The sequence below is a fragment of the Temnothorax curvispinosus genome, unplaced genomic scaffold (assembly GCF_003070985.1).
Source record: "Temnothorax curvispinosus isolate PA1 unplaced genomic scaffold, ASM307098v1 QBEX01010159.1, whole genome shotgun sequence".
In the NCBI taxonomy this organism is placed as follows: domain Eukaryota; kingdom Metazoa; phylum Arthropoda; class Insecta; order Hymenoptera; family Formicidae; genus Temnothorax; species Temnothorax curvispinosus.
Window position 1 is genome coordinate 172582 of NW_020219939.1, and position 20978 is coordinate 193559.

General features: G+C 41.0%; 4 protein-coding genes across 5 annotated transcripts; 2 read left to right on the plus strand and 2 right to left on the minus strand.

Annotated features, from left to right (window-relative positions):
- Positions 1-205: 205 nt before the first annotated feature.
- On the minus strand, positions 206-4292 carry LOC112459816 (DNA polymerase eta). Its single transcript, XM_025024144.1, has 7 exons — positions 3511-4292; positions 3109-3243; positions 2751-2959; positions 2502-2668; positions 2188-2411; positions 1975-2098; positions 206-1886 (listed from the first exon to the last, which is right to left on the minus strand). Exons 1-7 carry the CDS (start codon positions 3645-3647, stop codon positions 444-446), a joined length of 2439 nt encoding a protein of 812 aa, XP_024879912.1. The 5' UTR covers positions 3648-4292; the 3' UTR covers positions 206-443.
- Positions 4287-7938, plus strand: LOC112459820 (nuclear transcription factor Y subunit C-8). The gene is made up of 5 exons (XM_025024148.1): positions 4287-4716; positions 4972-5044; positions 5148-5241; positions 5474-5659; positions 5725-7938. The coding sequence occupies exons 1-5, from the start codon at positions 4675-4677 to the stop codon at positions 5999-6001; spliced, it is 672 nt and encodes a 223-aa protein (XP_024879916.1). The 5' UTR covers positions 4287-4674; the 3' UTR covers positions 6002-7938.
- Positions 7939-9807: 1869 nt separating this feature from the next.
- On the plus strand, positions 9808-12762 carry LOC112459829 (lipase 3-like). Its single transcript, XM_025024166.1, has 9 exons — positions 9808-10016; positions 10358-10553; positions 10640-10754; positions 11062-11305; positions 11638-11796; positions 11886-11973; positions 12074-12216; positions 12355-12509; positions 12588-12762. Exons 1-8 carry the CDS (start codon positions 9900-9902, stop codon positions 12505-12507), a joined length of 1215 nt encoding a protein of 404 aa, XP_024879934.1. The 5' UTR covers positions 9808-9899; the 3' UTR covers positions 12508-12509; positions 12588-12762.
- LOC112459828 (arginine/serine-rich protein PNISR-like) lies at positions 12733-20751 on the minus strand. Of its 2 annotated transcripts, XM_025024164.1 has the most exons (12): positions 19922-20751; positions 19202-19390; positions 18854-19104; positions 18453-18627; positions 18140-18321; positions 17792-18037; positions 17512-17614; positions 16533-16604; positions 16012-16106; positions 15755-15911; positions 14801-15679; positions 12733-13004 (listed from the first exon to the last, which is right to left on the minus strand). In XM_025024164.1, the coding sequence occupies exons 1-11, from the start codon at positions 20013-20015 to the stop codon at positions 14826-14828; spliced, it is 2418 nt and encodes an 805-aa protein (XP_024879932.1). In that variant the 5' UTR covers positions 20016-20751; the 3' UTR covers positions 12733-13004; positions 14801-14825. The 2 variants fall into 2 exon arrangements, with proteins under 2 accessions (XP_024879932.1, XP_024879931.1); XM_025024163.1 differs by having other exon boundaries at positions 12734-15679; positions 19922-20750.
- Positions 20752-20978: the final 227 nt, after the last annotated feature.

Genomic DNA, 20978 nt, shown 5'->3' on the forward strand with positions numbered 1-20978 from the left:
AAAGCCAGTGAACATGTAAATATTCACAAAATTAGTTTAATATAAATAAATAATATAAATCTTATTTAACAATGTTAATAACTCATTTTTCTTTTAGATGAGTATTTGATTATATTCTTTTGTCTCGGATTAATGTAAATGTGATAAAAGAATTGAATTGAAAATCTGTTGTCAGGAATGGGAAAACAATTTGTAAAATATGTAATTTAAACATGAGACGCTATAATTAAAATATAATATGTTACAGTGTTTCTATATTACAACGGTTTATTATAAAAGCATTTTATAAAAGCATCTGAGCTTTTAATTAAACATAAATATATATATATATATTAAGTATACACATATAAAATAAAATATTTATTCTACAATTTTTTTCCGTAACCGCAATAGAAATGTAATGTCATCACGAGTCAATGATAAAATATTAGATACAGGCACGATCATGAAAGAAACGTTGTTGTCGATCGAGAATCCCTGTCGAGCTCGCAAACGTTCGACGTTTGACGCTTCACGAAAGTCACAGCAGTTTCGTCATCCTCCAGTTTCCTCTTCGTGCCTGCATTTTCGACTGACGTGGGCTTGTTAATCTCCTGATATAAGTTTTGCGCGACGTGAAAGTCCACGTGTTCGTTGAACCTTGTTACGGGTATCATTTGATCGCACTCGGCGCACCGCTCTAGAGGCACATCGTCCGAGTTGGTCTTGATCAGGAAATTATACAGGGGACTGCGCCTCTTGCCGCTCTTGCCTGCGAGTTTGGACTTGCTGGGTCTTCCTCTTCCTGCCTTCGGCAATTCTCGAATGACCTTAATATTTTCCTGCTTCTTATTATTCGATTTCATATATCGCCTTGCTTCTTCCTGTAAATCGGCCGGCAACAGGGACAGGATGTCTGGATCTATATCATCCAAGTTTGGAAATATCTCTCGTAATCGCACCGAAGGATTTTGCGCGGAAGTTCTCTCGTTACTCTCCTCTATAGGTTTCTCATTGTTGCTGTTTACAGGAGCAGGTACGTGACTCGTGGAAGGTGTCTCACCATCCTCTTGTATGCGTAAATCTGTATTATCATCTGTATAATCATCAATGTTCTCATCATCCGCACTAGATGCGATCAATTGTTTCCTACATTTCGATCCCTCCCCAGTAACAACGTTTTTGCTATTATTGTAGCATTTCTTCTCTCCTGTCTTATATACGTTCATAAAGAATGAATCTTGGAAATCGTTCTTATCTATTACCACACCAGATAAACGTTTATTCTTTCTCTTGTCGCGCTCATTGCATACTTGGACCAGCTTGGAAACTCTTTTTGACATAGGCGAATCCTCCGTACTCGTATTTAAGTTATTGACGATTCTTTTATTTCCTTTCATCGTCCCTTCATTGTTCTTCGCGGTGGATTCTTTGACCACGGAAGATTCTTCCATCGTTTGAGATTTCTGTCTTTCAGGTTTCAATGAACAAACTTCTTTGCTATTGACAGTAGCGAAAGGCTCTTCTTTCGTTTCTGAACTAGATGCAGAGTTCGTCGCATCTCCAAGCGAATCTAAAATGACGGCTTCCTTGTCTTTCGGTTTAGCATTTTTAAAAAATTTCAGAAAACTACCGCTTTCTTTCGATGGCACGAATTTAGTGACAGAAATGCCCATGAATACTACCGGGCACTGCGTGGACTTGGTGACAACGTCCACGCATTGACTCGCCATTTTCTCCGGCTTGTACGAGTTTAAGGCGAGCGAACGCGTTTGAGATATAATATTTTTGTTCTGATAGTAATGATAAGAGATTACGAGTAGCGTTGCACGTCGCTGATTATCTATAAAGTCTTCCTCAAGCCGTTCGCAGACTTCCGCTGCCAAATCCCCGGCCCAGTGTTTTAACTAGACATAAAATGTGTACTTCTCATATAATACGTTTTTTAATAAATTTTATATAATATTAGGAACTATTTAATTTTTACGACTTTACCACTTCCAATGAGGTAATAGCTTGCTTCCCAGGAAACTTTTTACACGCCCCGATGGACTTCTGCAATAGTCTGTTAGTGACAGGCTCGTCATCTATACCTCGAGCAATATTGTACAGCCAAAATCTGAAGAATTACGAGAATTGTCAGAAATTATAAGTTACAAGTTACTATTGTGAAACTTTGTGCAAACATAAGAAAAGCTTCAGATTTACCCCGTTTTTTCGTCAAAGCGCTTTTGTAATTGTTCCAAGGAGTATTGCAGTAGATCTCCCATAACGTTGCAACCGAGAGACTCGACCACGTCATCGCCCAACTTTCCACCGAGATTTCGGACCTTCTTTACCGGAAGTGTCGAATAAAGGCTTGGAATAGCTGCTTCGGGTAAAATCGTTTGACAATTCGGTTTGTGTAATCCGCATGACAGTTTTGCCAATATCTATAAGTTGATTGAAACATTCAATTAATATGCAATTTATTGATATATATGGTGCATGGCAAAATACAGAGATATGAAAAGAGGATTAACCTTGTTCTGTGCAATTCCAGCAGAGCATCTGAATCCGGTTTCTGTGTATATACTATTTCTTATCTCTTCAATTATTACGCCAGCTACGGCGAGTCTCTGAGCTTGAACGTCGTGCATTTCTTTAAAAGAGTCCAGTATCCAAGTCTGTAGCCCCTGACGTCTCTCCTCTGGAATGATAATACATATGTGGTACGCGCAATGTCCAAGTTGATCATGCCAAGCGTCAGCATGCAGTTTATTTAACGTTACCTTCATTATTTTTACCGACTTCCGAATATCCTACGACATATGTGTTTGCAAGAGACGATATTAGTTCTTTTGGAGGGATTTTAGATGCGGCTAATCTCTTATCGACAATATCCGTAACGTCAAGATATGCCTCATCAACACTGGCACGCTCTATTACATTACAGTGCTTCTTTATAACTTCGATAACCTGGTGACCAGCTTTCCTGTATCTGCATGTGATGACACAAATTATCAAACAATTCTTTATTATTGAAACTTTGAGAAGATATTATAATAGAAACAAAAGTTAAATAAATTGAGTCATAAAATACAAACAATATTACATTTGTCAACATTTTCTCTAACTGCAAATCATTACCTGGACGTATCTGCTTTTCCGCGAAGGCATGGAACGCTGACTAGAACTATATCCGGACATTTCTCTTTAGCTTCTTCGCCTCTCATATGCCTAGTTACTCCAAAACTCCGCGCTTCGTAATTGACAGCTATTATCCTGCAGCCAACCATAAATGTCATTGACACAGTCACATCAAACTTTAAAGTTAGTAAATACAATTTTTATACGATAGGATTGTGATTTTTATGAGGATTGTGATTCTCTTCAATGGAGATAAACCTTTCGGCAAATATATATATCAAATACCAAAATTTATCATTATAAATTTCATCTAGCTACTACAGCAACCGATTTTTTTTTATTTCAAGTCTAATTGGAAAAACGTTTGTTACAGTGGCTGGACAAAATCCACGGCATTCTTACCCGCCCATCTTCCATTGATTGTACTGGACGACGGCGAGGGGTTTCCCGGCGTGATGCGGTTGCAACTTGGTCTCGACTTGACAGAAGAAGCAGTCCATGTCGATCAGGACGACGATCCTGTTACCCGGATTCGCCATCTCGCCGAGACGTCCACGAGACTGATTAACACGCTAATTAAGATTGTATCGAGAATGTTGCATCGAGGCACGATTTGTTATTCCCGAGTCATTTTATCGTCGACGTTCGGTGGATTCATCTTAACGCGACTCTGGCTAGTCCGGCTACTCCGGCTCGTGCAAGCTCGTGCTCGTATTTACTCGTTTACTGAACACTGAACGACTGAACAGCAACAGTAGCCATTTTTTGGCGGGACACGAGTCACGTGGCTCGTGGGTGAATCACAAACCAGACAACGTAAAAGACGGGAGATCTCATCACTCGCTTAATTCGAAACTGATTCACTTTTTTTAACTTTATTTAATTTATCTCTTTGCTATCCATGCTAATGCATGGTGTAAAAATAATTAAATTAACTACAATTATCTGAATGACTCATAACCCTTTTCAATTGCATTCCGAAAGCCTTCATGCTGACTGTGACAGTCCCCGGTCCCGGTCTAAAGTTCCACGGTTAGCTTCTAAACGCGTAAAAGAGTTACGGTGCGGTCTGCGATCTCGCTTCGCGTGTACTTGGCGCGAGATACTATACCGTGTCTTTTGATCGAATTAAACCCTGTTTCGCCGTTCCCGCACCGTCTAATTGCCCGAGCTGCCCGAGCTGCCCGAGCTGCCCGAGCCAGGAAAGTGATGACGAGCATGTCGCGTCGCGGCGCGAGCGTAGGCGTAGGGTTGTAGAGTACCGGAATCAAAATCAACTCTGGCGCCTGGCGTTTTCGTCTCAAGACTCAAGGGAATCGACGACAGGAATCGCGGAGGGGTCGTTCCGCGAGGGGAGGTTTTCGCGGCAATCTCCCCTTCCTCCGCCTACCTCGGCTACCTCTTTCTTTCCCCCCCGTTTGTTTACGCACGCGATCGCGTCGTGTGAGCGGTGTGAGTGTGAGTCGTGTCGCGTGCGTGCGGATTGCGCCCTGTCCCCCTGTCGTGTCCCGTACTGCGCGGTGTAATATCGTGCCGTATCGCGTTGTAACGTATCGCGGAAACGGCATGCCCAGCAAGAAGAAAAAATACAACGCTCGTTTCCCAGCGGTAAGCGAATCTCATCCTGACTCCGTTCGGTCTCTCGCGTCCAGTCGCGGAACGCGCGTCGACGACACGGAGAGATGAGGGAGAAAAAAGGGGGGGCGAATGCGCCGGAACTTAGAGCCCGCTCGTCGTCGACTCGCGTCCTCGACGCCGATCGTCGGCCACCGTGACGAGGAACCGCGCTCCCGAACGTCGCGGTCGCCGATCGGACGCGTTGTTCGCGTGACATAACCTTAAACTCCGCGTGTTTGTTGTCAGGGTCGTATCAAGAAGATCATGCAGACGGACGAGGAGGTCGGGAAGGTTGCCCAGGCGGTGCCGATCATAATCTATATCCTTTTTCTATATCTCTTTCTTTTTCTTAGTAGTCGAGGAATACATCCGTTTCATTTGATATGCTTGTCAGAGTCTGATTGTTCCTTAACAAAGCTTACCTAGGACTCTAGAACTGTTTGTACACTCCCTGTTAACCAAGACCATGCAGATCACGAGTGCCAAAAACGCCAAGACTCTGAGTCCGTCTCACATGTGAGTAAATCAATATCGTCATTCAGGCCTGTCCAAGTTGTATATCTCGTATTCAAAATGCTCGTAAACTTTCCACGTGACAATTGATTGTTCTCAATGCATAGATATAATTTCCGTTGTTGCCTCTGTCTCTTGGTGAGACGATGCGACAGAAAAGTGTTTTATTTATGAATACTTGACAGGCCGTGAAATAAAGGAGTCTTCCCATGTATAACAGCTATTATATTTGCAGGAAACAGTGTATCCTGTCGGAGAGCCGATTCGACTTTCTAAAGGATCTAGTAAAATCCTTGCCCGACGTGTCGGGACCTGACGACGAGGTACCTATGTCACCCGAGACTTCTGCTCCATTGCAAATCAATGCGCCAAATGCAGCCACCGCGTGTTCAACGACGATGCAGCATCTCGACCCATTAGAGTATGTTTCTCGGTGATTTGCCTCGCTGACAATTTCACGAATAATCACGACTTATATTTCTCCAGGTATCAAAAGCATCTGGGGCTGCCAGTTAGCATCGAAATGAATGTAAACCACAGGGGCGCGAAAGACAACGGATCGAGCAATTTGAATCCCGCTAACCAAAGGGCCGCGACGATGGTGGGCGGGTATTCGCAGGTTCCGGAATTCCACACGTCTATACCTACGGCCTTCCAAATTAGTCGACCAAATTTTTATACGGAACTTAACCCGAGTGCGGGCGATCAGCCGACATCGAATTTCGCTCGCACTGCCAACATCGACGAGGATTACGACACATAGTAATCTCCTTGCGAAATTTAGGAAGTTAAAAACTTGTCTTATCGAACGTGTGACGCACGGATTAGCTGAAGTACAGTAGAGAGAACGCGCGCGTGCACACAGAAGCATCTTACAATTGCTCACGTCACTTGTAAAGTAATGTTTAATACTTCAAAATTGAGACGATTCCTTATTTGCTCGCATCTCTTTTTATACAGGATGTTCCAGAGCTACGTTAAATAACTAGGATTATTTATTTATAATCTTATTTTTTTCATCTACTTTAAGCAGATTTATTTAAATTAAAGGCAAACACTGTCGCAAATAAATGTCTTTCATCTAATCATTGCTCACAGATATACGTTGACATCTTCCGCGCAATTGCGTTATAAAATTACGTAAAATAGAGATTATCGCGTCAGACCCGTCAAATTTAGTTTTCCTATTAAAGTAACATTCGTTTATAGATTGTATGTGTGTGTATATGTATAATAATACGTTCTATACATATATATTTTTACAATTATATTATTTCATGTTGATTTGTACTTTGAGATATCTGTATTTGCTCTCTTTACTTTTTTTTCCAAGATAATTAAGATAATGAATGAAAGAGAAAAAAAGAGAGTTGAAACGCGTATCTTTCGATGGATTTGTCAAATCGTTAAAATTATTAGAGGAACATTATTATTGTGGCAAACAGTCAAGTCACAAGAAGTGTCATGAGCTAAATACAAATTTCGCTTTCTGCTGAAGCTGATTGTTTTATCAACTTGAAGCGAGTGCGAGATTTGAATTGAATTTAGTTCACGTTGTTTCTCTCGTAATTTCTTAGCGAGTCGTGTTCTAAGAATACGGACGATTTTTGGGGGATGTTGAAGACCTTCTAAAGAGGATCCCTAAAAGGACCCTTTAGAAAGGATCTTGTGAAGAGTTTCTAATATCCTTCAAGAATCAAGTTCTTAGAAAAGCATGTCTCGCTAATGATTCTTAAAAGAATGCTTTAAAAAATCTCTAGAAGAATCTATTGGGAGATGTATATTCCAACTATGGCTCGATTTTTTTATCCGATCATTTTGGAAGCACAGACAGATTCGTATAAATACAGACATCGTGTGCAATCTAAAATGAAATAACGTTATTGTAATACCTGCATAAGAATTTTATTCAAATGATACGTCAGAACTCCGTGTCCGAAACTGGACGATTTAAACATTATAATGTATGTTTACGCAAACATATTGTATAATCGTTGTAGCTATTACGAAATCGTCTCTGATGAATTGTTGCTGTTTATGTGAACACAATCGTGTCGTTAATCATAAAGCATGTTTAGATGGAGAAACGTAACAAGAAAAAGATTACAACGATTAATCCTACAAATCGCGTATCTCAATTGATGCACCGTATAATTTCGACGGTGATATGTGTTTTATTTATACATTCTCCCAATGTAGCGTTTTTCCTATCTTATTTTTTTACAATTTTATAACTTCAGCCTACGACTTGTTTCGAAAAGAGAAGAGCTGTGGAAGTTTAATAAGATTATCACAGAATCGTCCTTGACGATGATCGAAACGATATTTCCTAATGGGAAGTAAAAAAAAAACGACGAAGGGCTAGTACGCGTTAGATATGTATCTAACACGACTTCAATTACAAAATCGACGATTATGTCAAACGCAAAGATCAAGGCTGCATTTCGATATTGACCGTCAGCAACTGTCAGTACTGAAAATCTATTATAGTATACGTGACGTAAAATATAGAAAAATATTTTCAGTACTGACAGTGAATATTGGAATGCAGTCCAAGTAATTATGTAAGACCGATCGATTACCCAGTTTATAATATTTAATATTCGATTACATTATTCTCTTCGAGTGTCTCTTCTTTCTTTTTCCAGTCCATCAATTGCATATACAATAAAATGGAATAAAGAGTTTGCGCTACTTCAATAGTTTTTGAAATAATAGTTGACCTGTTGCATCTAAGACCTTGGACTTTGTGCAACCTTTACACAAAAATATCTTGTCGCGAGAAAAAAATAGCTGCAAAAAGTTTGGATTTATTTATCCACTCAAATATCTTAAAATCCATAAATTTAAAAGTGGATATATACAGACTTGAGCACGAACGCGAATGAGGCAGCCCGAGGCCATACCGAATGCCTTGGAGTTGTCAGATAGTAAAAGGGCTCGAGGACGCATGAGGCAAGTCGAGGCAACTGTTCGACTTTGCCTGCTGTTGCTAGTCGAACGACCTAATCCTTCTCCTCCTCACCAGTGCTTCACCCTCCACAGCCTTGTGTTCACTTCTTTACTTCCGTGGAATCACCACTTATACGTGCTTGGATACGTCCAAAGTGTCCAAACTGAGCACGAATTTTCTTTGATGGACCGACAGCGATCGGGCTCGGGCCGAGGCTGTGCGGCGAACGATCCGAGGCAATTTGTCGCGCCTCGGACCAACGTCCACACTTGCATGCTCAAGTCTGTATCTGCCTTTAAAAGGAAACTTTTTCGACAAAAGTTGTTTATCTCTTAGGTGGGCAGATAAGTGTGCCCTTGATTAATCTCGAAAATATGTGAAAGTTAGGTCAAGATCATCTATAACATTTACGAGTGGAAACTTTTGTTTTGATGTATTTGATAACTGTTCTCGAAAATCTTTTCAAAACGCTATATATGTGTCCTTCGCATAAATATATTAATATTTCCGAATGCATCGCTGATTTGCTATAATAACGATGTAATTCAAAAATTGTCACTTTTGAATTATTTGCAAAAGAATGATGAAAATTCAATGCACTGAATGAAGAGCTAATATATAACTAGATACTTTTATTCCTCTAAAATCAATTATTATACCAAAATCACATTTAGTAATGACAATAATATAAAATTTTAATGATTCAAAACATTCAAACTCATTTTTTGGAACTTTGTTTTTTTTTTTAGTTGTTGCAACAAATGAACAATTATATTTTCATTTGATCTTAAAAATATGTAATATACGTATTTGCAGAAATATTTCCGACAAGATTGTCTAATAATAAGACGCTTGATTTCGCGATGGCGCACGCGAATGCCGAAAACATTTCGATGTAATTAATCATCACGATGCATTTTTTCGCAACTATCGCGAAGAATTTTTTTCAATGTTATCGACGCCGACACTTGACGTCACTGTTCGAGGATTTATTGTCAATGATATCGCCGATTGTCCACTAAATTATGAAGGTAAGAAAGGTCGTGTAAAATACGTCGACAGCCGCGAGCCGTGTAATCGCGCGTCGGGGAGCGCGAACGCGTGCTCGCGCTCTCCGGCTGCCTCCTCATCTTTCTCGGTATCGCGACTTTCGGAGATTCGTGTCATTAATAAAAACAATTCGCGGCCTCGCATACGTGAGCATACGAAAAGCGGATAAGGATGAACCGCGGGATGAGGAAGGCGGAGGTTGCAACTTACGGAAACGAAATCGGACTCGCGTATGGAAGTAGGATCTGCTGGAATTATTCGGTTTTAGTTTGCGCCACGATCCGAGACCAATAAAATCTCCTCGGAAGAAATGAGAAGGGTGGGAATCCGCGGGCTTAATAAAGGCGCGCGGGAACATCCTGCGACTATTTAAAGGGATACGCTTCCTCGCGTCGCATTGTTGCGCTTTACTTCCGACTTCTTCAATATATTATATATACTTATTATTTCTTTTATCAAAGGAAAAATTCATGAATTATTCAGTCTCTGTTATGCGTTTCGTTCAACTTGTCGATATAATAGTGTTGTATGAATTAATGGTGTGTTCACTTTGTTTAAATCTTTATTTAAATCCACGATAACGGGAAGCTGCGTAAACGATATCTTTGCAATACGAAGTGCATTTTGCTCCGTAAAAGTGACTGTCCATCGAGGAGATATGATTGCGCATTGGTGTTTTGTCTCGCTGTTATGTTATGGATTCGTCGTTCAAACAAACAGTCTATTTCGCACACGTGGACTGTTCCCTCCGAGAAACGATCCCAATTTACTGGTCGTAAGTGAAATGATATAGAAAAATGCAAATTCTTTTTTACAATAAAGTACGCAATGAATTTAATCATGAGAGTTAATCCCTCGACTTTAAAGTCGTAAACGTATTGCAAATTAAAAGCGCAATTTTTAATAATAAAACTCAGAAAATCTCAGAACTTTCATTACTTTATTCATTTTTAACAATAAAACTCATAAAATCTCAGAACTTGCATTAGTTTATTAATTACAAATTAAATTTAATTGTTAAAATACTCAACTTTTAATCAGCTGTTATCTTTTAGTTTAATTATTATTGCTTAATTATCAATTATACTCTAGCAAATTATATGCCGTTACTTTTAGGAAGATAAAGTAAGACAGAGTGGCTATCCCTTTGAACTTCACCACGTAACAACTAAAGATGGGTACATATTGGCTGTCCATCGGATACCCAATCGTTCCAATAAAACGATTGAGAATCATCGAGTGGTGTTGATCATGCACGGATTGTTGGGATGCTCAATGGATTGGCTGATAACGGGTCGAAATCGATCAATCGGTATCAGATCAGTTTTACGTTCAAGCCTCTTTTAGCTTATAGATTTTAATACAATTAAAAAAAATTGCCTTCAATATCGTTGTTAGCTTATCTTCTGGCTGACAATGGTTACGACGTGTGGCTTGGTAATTCCCGTGGAACCACGAACTCGAAGAACCACACAATTCTTTCCATACAAAACGCTCAATTCTGGGACTTCAGGTATCGCGAAACTCTGGAACGCCCTCCCGCATCTCGTTTCTCATCTTTCTTGCGACAAACGAAACTGTCGCAACTTAAAATTTGATACTCGCAGGATTTTCTTCATTTCCGTAGGATTAACTGCAAAGAATTAATGATGAAATCATGCATGTATATAAGTTCGCTCAATCGCGTTCAATTCAAATCGATCTTAATGATTGTTGAATATTATTTAGCACTTAATTGGTTTTGCACACAATAATCTCTATTATATGTATATTATATAAATATTAATCAATTGCAATTCTCTCGGGAATATTCTATTTAGCTGGCACGAGATGGGGATGTACGATTTGCCCGCTATGATAGACTATATATTGTACCAAACCGGCCAACAGCAGCTGTTCTACGTAGGCTTTTCTCAAGGAACAACGCAATTTTGGGTTCTTATGTCCCTCAGGCCGGAATACAACAAGAAAATCAAGCTTATGTCCGCTTTAGCCCCCGTGGGTTATACCGGACACATTCAAGGTCTGATGAGACCCGCGAGTTTCTTCGCGAATCTTTTTAAGGTAAGGACAGCTATAAAAAACATTTTCCGAAACTGAGACTTGAAGGAAAAAATGTAAATAACCAACGGAAGCCAGTATTTTATACATAAACGGAGTATAATCACATTGTCTGCTACTTTTCCTCTACGAACGAAACTATAATTATATCATTACTTATGTAAAATAAAACCTTTACATATATTTAATGTACAACTGGAACTGTCTTTTCGTTGAGAAAAATTGATGACAAAATATTTTTATTGTACGTTCTAAGGAATAATTAAATTAAAGAGAAAAGCTGATCCCGCAAAGCTTATATTCCGTATAATTATCGTATCCGCTTAATTCGTCAGGGATTTTACAAGTTCACCGGATATTTCGAACTTTTCGCGAATACAAGACTAGAGAAATTTTTAACGTATTCGTTGTGCCGAGAAGACGTTTTCACTCAACCCTTCTGCGAGCTGCTTGTACACATGATCGGAGGTTTCAGCGTCAACGAGACGGATTACGTAAGTTATCGTCATACAAGCTGTAAAATCGACTCCGAGCTAAACGTGACTCCGATTCGCTTACGTGAGGTAACGTTACATATTTTCAGGCGCACATGGCAGACTATCTGCAGTTCGCGCCGGCGGGATGCTCGTACAAGCAATTGGTTCATTATGCGATGGGCATTCAAAATCCAGGTAATCAGTTTCTCTCAGAGGGTTCGACTTTTAATTACAAGCTTGTAGGATCAAAGGTCCTCCTAACTACGACCTTTCAACCGAATCGCTTCTTTTGCAGGACATTTTCGGCCTTACGATTACGGCATCCTAAAGAATCTCAGATTTTATAAGCGATTTGTACCGCCGGAGTACCCCGTGGAAAAGATCACGGCCCCAGTGATCTTGTATAACGGCATGAACGATTTCTTGGCTCATCCAAATGTAATTAAACGTTATTTTACTATTGTATAATGTGTAACACACACATGAAGAAAGATACTCTGTCGCTTTTTCAACTATACTACGTAAAAATTCCAAGTTCGCACACCTTGTTTCATTGTATCGTATTATTTATTTTAGGACGTTGAGTTATTGAACAGAAAATTGCCGAATATCTTGGAGAAATACACGGTGACGTTAAAGCGATTGAATCATTTCGATTTCGTATACGGTCTACACATACGAGATCTCGTCTATGATCGTCTGATCGAAAAGATGAATTCCATACCGTAAAAGTAAAGCGCAGATTCTCGAATATCATTTATAGCAGACCCTGCAAACGGTATGGTTTAATCGTAATTTATGTATTCTAGATACCAATTTGAATCGAACGCCTAACGATCTTTGCGGGTCCAAGACGCATGGGGTTGCTTCGGGAAAGACACGAACCACTTCACCTATTTTCCATCAACTTTATTTCACGTTCGTCTTTCTTGTAATCGTATAAATTTTGATTACGTGTGCCTTGTTTTTTTTTTTTTTTTTTTTTTAGAAAAGAAAGATAGACTTTTGTACATTAGAGCGATTAATATTAGACGCATCTATAACACATAGCCATTAAGTATTACTATTTATTATTATGTATTGTTACGACTTTTTTATACACTATCTGAGAGAAGAGATTGAACGTGATGCATGTTCAAAAACTGTAACTGTACCACAATGCTGTGTATGTTGACGAATTGAATCATAGTGAAACGTTGAAGCCGAGCGGAAGCCAGTGGAAGATGCTGAAACAAAATAAAATTTCTAGGACTCGTGTCGATAACCCGGCGCGGATTCAATCTACAAAATTATCGATCAGTTACTTCGAATTAGGTCGAATAATGCTCTTTATCAAGTTCACACAAAGCATTCCTTTTTCTCATTAAAATTAAAATGTATTTACCGTTTCACTCGTATACGAATCATACGTTATTGAAGTGCCTTTTGATTATATAATTGCAACGCTTATTTGTACGTGTATAATTTAACATTAGACAATATGATAATTTTGATACATAAATAAAAAAAATTTGCACACATGATCTTGCTTGGAATAATTTTGTACAAAATAGAGAAAAGATATTACTGCAAAGTAATTTCTATCAAAATTTTTATTTGTATCAATATGTTGAATAAGATTTATTACAGCGATATTTCTTTTTTTTTTTGGGCAAAATTATCCCAAAAATGACGAAGTGTGCGAGTTTATTATTCACCCCCGATAAATAAGAATCCGCGTCTGAATACTATCGACAATATTTATTAGTCTTCACTATATAAAGATGCGCGCGTTTTTATCAAATTGCGAGAGTCTTATAATTCTGATATCTAAAAAGATGGTTGGAAAATAAAAATCCTAGACTCGTTTTAATTTGCTATATTTTCGCATGGAATAATTGCACTTTACGAAAAAATAAACGATAGTTTTTTTTATTAGTAATTACATTTTGTGAATGATATATACTTTTTAAATGTTCTGACAAAAGGATTATGGATTTGAATTATGCTGTTCTTTACTTATTTCACTGCAAGATTTATCCTAATGATTCTCTCAGAAAGCGGTTAGTAATTCATTTTTTCGCAAAAAAATGAGATAATAACTGCCTATCATTTGTGTTATCTTGTCACGTACGAATTACATAAAATTATTATGCGTAAAAACGCATGTGACTAGTTAATAGTTACTTGGAGATATGCAATATCGATAAACGTAATTTTAAAACGAATAGGAAAATCTTAAATATTAAAAATTAGTGGAATATATAGATTAGATTGAAGAAAATCTAGAAATTTTATATTACATTGATAATAAAATGTCTACTTGAAAAAAATGTTTTCTGAGGAAAATCGTTCATTCTAAAGACGCTCAATAGATAGGAATGCCAAATTAATGCTTGTTAATCTTGAGTGCGTCTCGATAAATCGTAAATCGTGATAATCATAAATCATGAATTTAATACACTTTTATTTCTTACAACTAAATCTAATAATGAATCTGTATCATAACATATCTATACAAACTCTACGAAGTGATCAAGTAACTTTATTGCATATAAATTGCTATTACCCTCAAAAAAAGATTGAGCAAAAATTTCACTGTTCTTTCATAATAACAAATTATATTCTTTATGAATAGTTTTACTATCACAATATAAACTTCGATTGATAAAAAACTATATAATGAAGAAACGAAAATATATATTCGTCGATCTGTAATTATTTCGCGCGCGCATGCAGTTAAGAAAATAATATTCAAATAACAAGGAACAGATAGAAAGCAAAAGTTCCTTGCCAAGTACCACAGACTTCTGCACCATACTGAAGCGCCATAATTTATGTATAATGTACAATCTTAATTACTGCACCAGATGTCAAAAGATATTACATAAACGCTGCAATAAATGAGAGCCAAATGCGCGACAATATAACAAAAAAAAAATCTTGTTAGTCTACATAACAAGCGGCAAGCTTGTCAAAAATAATGTATCACTGCTTTTCCCGTATTTTTCTGTTAAAGTTACAATCAGAATAAATATACAACCTTGGGCTAGGAGCAGGTCCTGACCTCAATTCCTGTATCGATGTGACGACTTCTTACCATCGCGATGGCTCGACTTGGATCGTGATTTTCTACTTCGATCCCGCGACCTGGACCGACTGTTCCGCCGTTGGCTCCTCCCAGAAACGTAGGACCTCGATCGTCTGTGGTCTCTCGAACGGCTGCGCGATCTCGAGCGCGATCTTCCGCGTTTCGCTACTCGCGACGACTTGCTGCGCGACCGGCTGCTCCGCCGCCTCTCTCTGGAATGCGAGCGAGATTTCCATCTGCGGGAGCGCGATCGCGAGGACCACTTCCTATCGGTAGACGTGGTCGATCTGGAGCGTCGATAGCTACGCGAACGCGATCTCGCGCGCTTCCGATCGCGCGACTGCGAACGACGCTTTCTGCTTGATCTATGATCGCTGGAGGACCGCGAAGACCGCGAGCGATAATCCTTGCGCGACTTCGCCGATTTCGAGCGCGACCGCCGTTTGTGGTGGCCGCCACCACGTTCGGACGAACGCGACGACCTGGTGGACCGTCTGCCACTCCGCGATTTGCTCCTGCTCTTCGACTTCCGTCGCCGGGTGTAACGCTGCTCGCGCTGCTGTTGCTGCTCGCGCTGCTGCGACTGCTGCTTGCCCGAGCGCGTTTTCTCGTGCTTCTTGGATGCGGACTCGCGGCTCGTCTCGGACAAGCTGCTCGTAGACTCGCTGCTGCTCGACTCGGAATCGGGGGAACCTGACACGGTGCTGCTCGCCTTCGGTTGCTGGCCGTCGGCCGCCGGCGCGTTCTGCGGCGCCGCCGTTGGACTTTGACCGCCGCTCGACAAAGTTTCGGACGCTTCTCTTTGATTATCTACCGTTTCTTTTTCATCAACTAAAGTATGACGTCAGGAAGTTACACTTAGTCTCCGAGCGGCCACATACGGGTGGGTTGTCTGTCGAAACATACCTGTCTCCCGGCAGCTAGTATTACCGGTATGATTTTCCTGTTGCTTATTACTGTACTGTTCCTCGCCGCGTTGCTCCTCCTCCTCTTCCTCAGCGAGCCGCGCCTCGATTTCCTCCTCCGTCTTGCGGAACGCCTGCTGTCGTCGTCTCAGCGTTTCCTGCGAAATCGGCTCGTAAAACGGTGTTGTCACCTCGACGACGCGAGCACGAGCTAACGTGACGCGTGGTCAAAAACAATTCTATAACATATTTCTTTACCTTCAATTCCTCATCGCTGTCGTCGTTTTGTATCTGCGCGTGCTCGCTCTGCTCCTCCTCGGACTCGCTGTTACTGTCGTTATAGATGCTCAGACCTACGGCAAACAGAGCCGGAAATTACATCCGTTCAGTGCGTTCGCGGCGTCACGGCATTCTCTCGGCGTCGGAGTGACGAAAAGAACACAAAAAAAGGAAAAAAAAGCGATATGCAAATCTCGGCTTCGGCTAAATTGTCTCAGCCGTTACTTTCGTCAAGAAATGTCCTGAGAACGAACGAGAGAGAGAAAGAGAGAAGTACTTCTCTCGGTTGCGGCGGTAAACAATCTCTATGATAGAACGGTCGAGTTAACATCGAATTGAACTTCAATGCGTGCGTAACACGCAGTGACCCGTGTCTCTCCTCTTTTCTTTTTCTTTTCTTTTCTTTCTCTCGTTTCTCTCAACGAGTCACTGCATCGTTCACGGCTGTTCCCTACGGATATCGCCGTGCGTTGTAATAAAGTGCGTTAAAGCGTACTCACCGAGTGATTTGTGAGTGATCTGAGCAAGAGGGGCCATGTTGAGGGATGCGACGGGGATCTCTCCTGCAGGGACTTACAATACACACGCATTTAGTAACCAATCCCTAAAAGTGTGCTACCGCACACGGATAACGCCCCCGATAATACCGAATGGCTCTTATTAATCAGCCCATTCGCGCAAGGAGGGCTAACCGTCCCTTCGTCCCTTCGCTTCCTCCCATGTACCTTAAGAAATCTTTATAGCATTATTTCACACTTACAAGTTGAACTATAGTTATTCTAATGTCCTAAAAAGAACTAGTCGACATTGCGCGATTTGCTACGCGGCTTGTAACTTTTATTGTCGGAACTTCGGGAGATAAAATCCGCAATGCTCGAAACGAAGTTGTTAGAGATACTTATAAAGAATTGGATCATAGCTATGTGTATCTTTAGATGTATAAAAATCAAACGGTAAAATATGCCCATGATGTAAGATGGGTATTGACGTATATTTTTCGTTAATTATATATTAAATATTACTGGCTAAATTAATATCTAGGCGTCCTTATTAAAACAAGCTCCGATTATAGATTATTAAAACACTGTGTTTACATTATGATACAAAAATATATAATATTTTAGAGTTTCTTTATCGTAGAGATGTATCGCGAAAGAGATCATTGCCAGGCATATGCCGGTACGTAAAAATGTCTCGTAATACAAGACGATTACGTAATCAAAACGAAAGAGAGATATGTGCCTTACGCTACACGCAAATCCCTGAAAACGCAAAACACAGGATGTCCTGAAATTGCCGAATAATTAAGTCTACATATTAAGATATCTCTGTTTAATGCTTTCAACTTTGTATTACACAATCGCACAGCTTCGTCGCAGCATGGCGCGGCGAGTAGGCTCACTGAATCGGATTCTGTGCTCCGACGAGCAAAAGCACGGAAATTCAATTGGTTAGTTCTATCGTGTGTATCTGGGGTACCTTTGGCACGTGCGCGGCTCCAAACCTCCCTGCATACCGCGCCAATCTCTTCGTTCGTCACTTCTAGAAGTATCTCCGTCAACGATCTCCTTACTTTCAACATCTGCGTAAACGACGAAAGACACGATGCAGTCCACGCGGTATCATGAAATTAATTACAATTAATTATGTTATAATAATAATATGAATAAAAATTTAATTTAAATTGATTGTATTTTCTCGGACAATGTTTAACTTCAATATTATTTCAATAACAATAATTCAGAATAATTCCGTTTACCACATCCTGTAAAATTTCCTCCCGAGACCGCTTTTGCACGATCGGGACCGTACTAGCCGCAGAGAGAGCAGTCGGGCTCTCATCGGGGCCCGTATGAGACTCGGGCGAATCGGCGTCCCTGAATCGCGATCTTCGCGGCCGTACAACGATATCCGGAGTGCGATCGTAGCTCTTTTCCGCAGACTGCTGTCCGCGTGCGTTACCCGCGTCGAGATCCTGCTCAGTTTCCTTCTCCGAGTCTGAATCCTGTGAAATAACAAGTGTGCCAATCATGTAATTTCACCGTCGCGAAATTCGCGAAACGAATCGAACTCGTCGCTTGGGTAACGTAATTCAATTAATGCTTACAAATTTACTCTTGCTGGGATTGAGCACCGCGCGCGCCTCGTCTTCCGCCTGCTTGCGAGCTTCTAACTCCTGCTTTCTCAGTATCTCTAACCTTTCTCTCTCCATAGCTTTCTGCTTCTCCTTTTCCATCTTCTCCAATCCTTCGCGGATCCACGCCGGTAACTGTCTCCGTTTTGCGGCATCTAAACAGAATCAATTAGCAGCTACATGTAACTAATGGCTCGCATTGAGATTATCATATATTTGTCAGTTGAATCACCTTTGAATTGTCAGCTTTAACAACTGTATTATTATTGTCTATTATAATTTTTACCTATAGTCGTAGTGGTATCCTCTTCCGGTGGTGTCTTTTCTCTGTCATCTCGACATCGAACGGGATCCATCACCCTCATGTGAGGTCCTCTACTCGCATGCCTGATACCCTTCATGAAAGGAAGCGGCTGTGGCGATACTGCATTAGGCGGCTCACCGGACCAATAGTTAGTAACCTGATGAACATATTTAATAAGGTACTTAGCGGGGTGACACGTGGATATGTTACTGTAGTTGCCTTGCAATCGAAAGGTCCTGGGTTTGATCCTGATTCTCATTCCACATATGGCTTGGGTTTTACAAGAGATTGAGGAGTTGAAAGTTGTGAACAGTAAATTTTGGATTACTATTTTAACAAGATATAAGATTTCACAGAGATTTCATTTTCCTTTATTTCTTTACCTGATTAAACGGTTGTCCGGATGGCACCGAGTTGTACGAGTACAGCGACGGCGCGGGAGGAGGTGTGTTGAAATCAGTAGTGGTCGATATCGTTGGTGCAGGTGGTATGACCGGTACAGCCGGAAGTCCGATCGGCTTGCCATCGGGATCTACGGTAACTCCCGGCGGAGGTACCCCGCTCCATTCCCAATTGCCGGTTCCGGATGTCGAGGTGTTCCAGTGACCCCATTGGTTCCATTGAGTCCAGGCTTCTGTTCCGATCGCAATAAAACATTTCTCTCATTATCTAATTTTGATAGCAATCCATTATTCGTATTAAAACCACCAAAGTCGTGTGTTCTCTCTGACCAGATCCACTGATGTTTGGCGCAGGTGGTGCAGGAGGCATGTCGTCGTCCTTGGTATCCATGTCCATCGGTGCCTCGCCGCTACCATCATTCGCAGAACATATGGGATTTATGTTGGGTGGCGGTGGAGCCGGGGGGACCACGGTCTCCTTCATCTTTATCCACTGCTGTGCCAGAGCCGCCCAATCCACTGTTCCCAAATAAACATATGTAAAATTCATGCGTTACTAATGGCGATTTCCATCACTTATGTTACTCTGTACCAGTGTACATTAAGAAGGGCTGTTGTACATGAAGTTACTTATCGATGAATCCATAATAAGACGTCTATCAGAACAATTGACAAAACACCAAATGTTGACGTCCGTTTGAACGCACATTGGACCCTTTGTCCATCAACCTGTTATATGTCATTTGTGTTTATATTTTGCTTTTACACATATAGGCTGCGGTCCACTTGACGCTACAAATGCTTCAGAGCGTTCTTCTTCCCCTTCTTTCTTCATTGAAAGAAAAGAGAAGAGGAATGCTTCGAAGCATTTGTAGCGTCAAGTGGACCGCAGCCATAGGTATCTTCATGTATTAAACGTATAGAACTCAATTTAAGGACCGAGTGATATCTTAATGAAGCACCGGAACAGAGTCAGTGCAAAGTCCGCGGGTCACATTCGCTGTAAACCGCGGGGGCTAAAGCTTCGTCACTCAGGGGAGGGAAAACTACCTTGATCGTTACTCATGTTCTGATAAGCCGAGGGATTGAGCGCCCACTGAGTCGGATAGTCCTTCTCCTCGAACATTTCCCCGCTCATCTTCATCTGCGGAGGCGCGCGGTCAGGATTCCAAGCCAGATTGAGCCTTAACCTACCACAGCGAAAACCATAGTCCGACTCGAACCCTTGCCTTGACGCCACTTGCGAAGCGAGCTCCGAAAACGAAACGCGCCGCGCGAAAGGGGAAGACGGCGTCCTCGCCCCGACTTCTCTTTTCCGCTCGCTCGCTCTCTCTTTTTCTCGCCGACGATGTCTCGAGTGTCTCGACAGGCTTGACAGAATCCTGTCCGAATGTCCGAATACTCCGAATGTGCGTCTCTACACTTCTACAGCTACAGCGCGAAAGGTCAGCCGGTGCACCACTATACCGTGTGCCCGGAAAATTCACGAACACCGTCGTCGTTACTGTCCGGATATGCGTCCGCTCGCCGCGAGCGACATATATCGCCTAAGGACGACGATGAGGAAGTCCCGGGATCTCGGCCGACTTTACGGAACGCGATCCCGGGATCCAGGCGACATTCCGCAACGCACCCGAGGACACTCCGCCGGAGAAGTATCAAGCATCTTGCCGCGTCCCGCAGCGCCAACGAAGCACCTCTCCCGGTCGCCGAGTGCCGAAGTTGTCACTTGTCACTCGACAGTGCCGCCAAAGTGAATCGGACTAATCGGACAATTCGGACATCGAACGCGCCCAATAAAAAGAAACACCGTCTCTCAAGTCCCGTTCGCAATTAGTGTTCGATTTGCTTTGTAATTTTCCTTCATTCTTCGATAATTATTATAATTATCACACGCATGGATAATGAAACTCGGATGATAATAATAAAATTGCAGTTTTTAATGAAAATTGAATATTATCGGGCCCTAAATATTATACATGTCTAAAAACAACTGCCATGGATAATAAATTATAAAATTTGTATTATATTATGAGTTAATTGTCTAAATTTTAAGTCGCACAAACTTCCTAAGATTGTCAGTCTTCAGTAGCTCGTCAGTGAATTA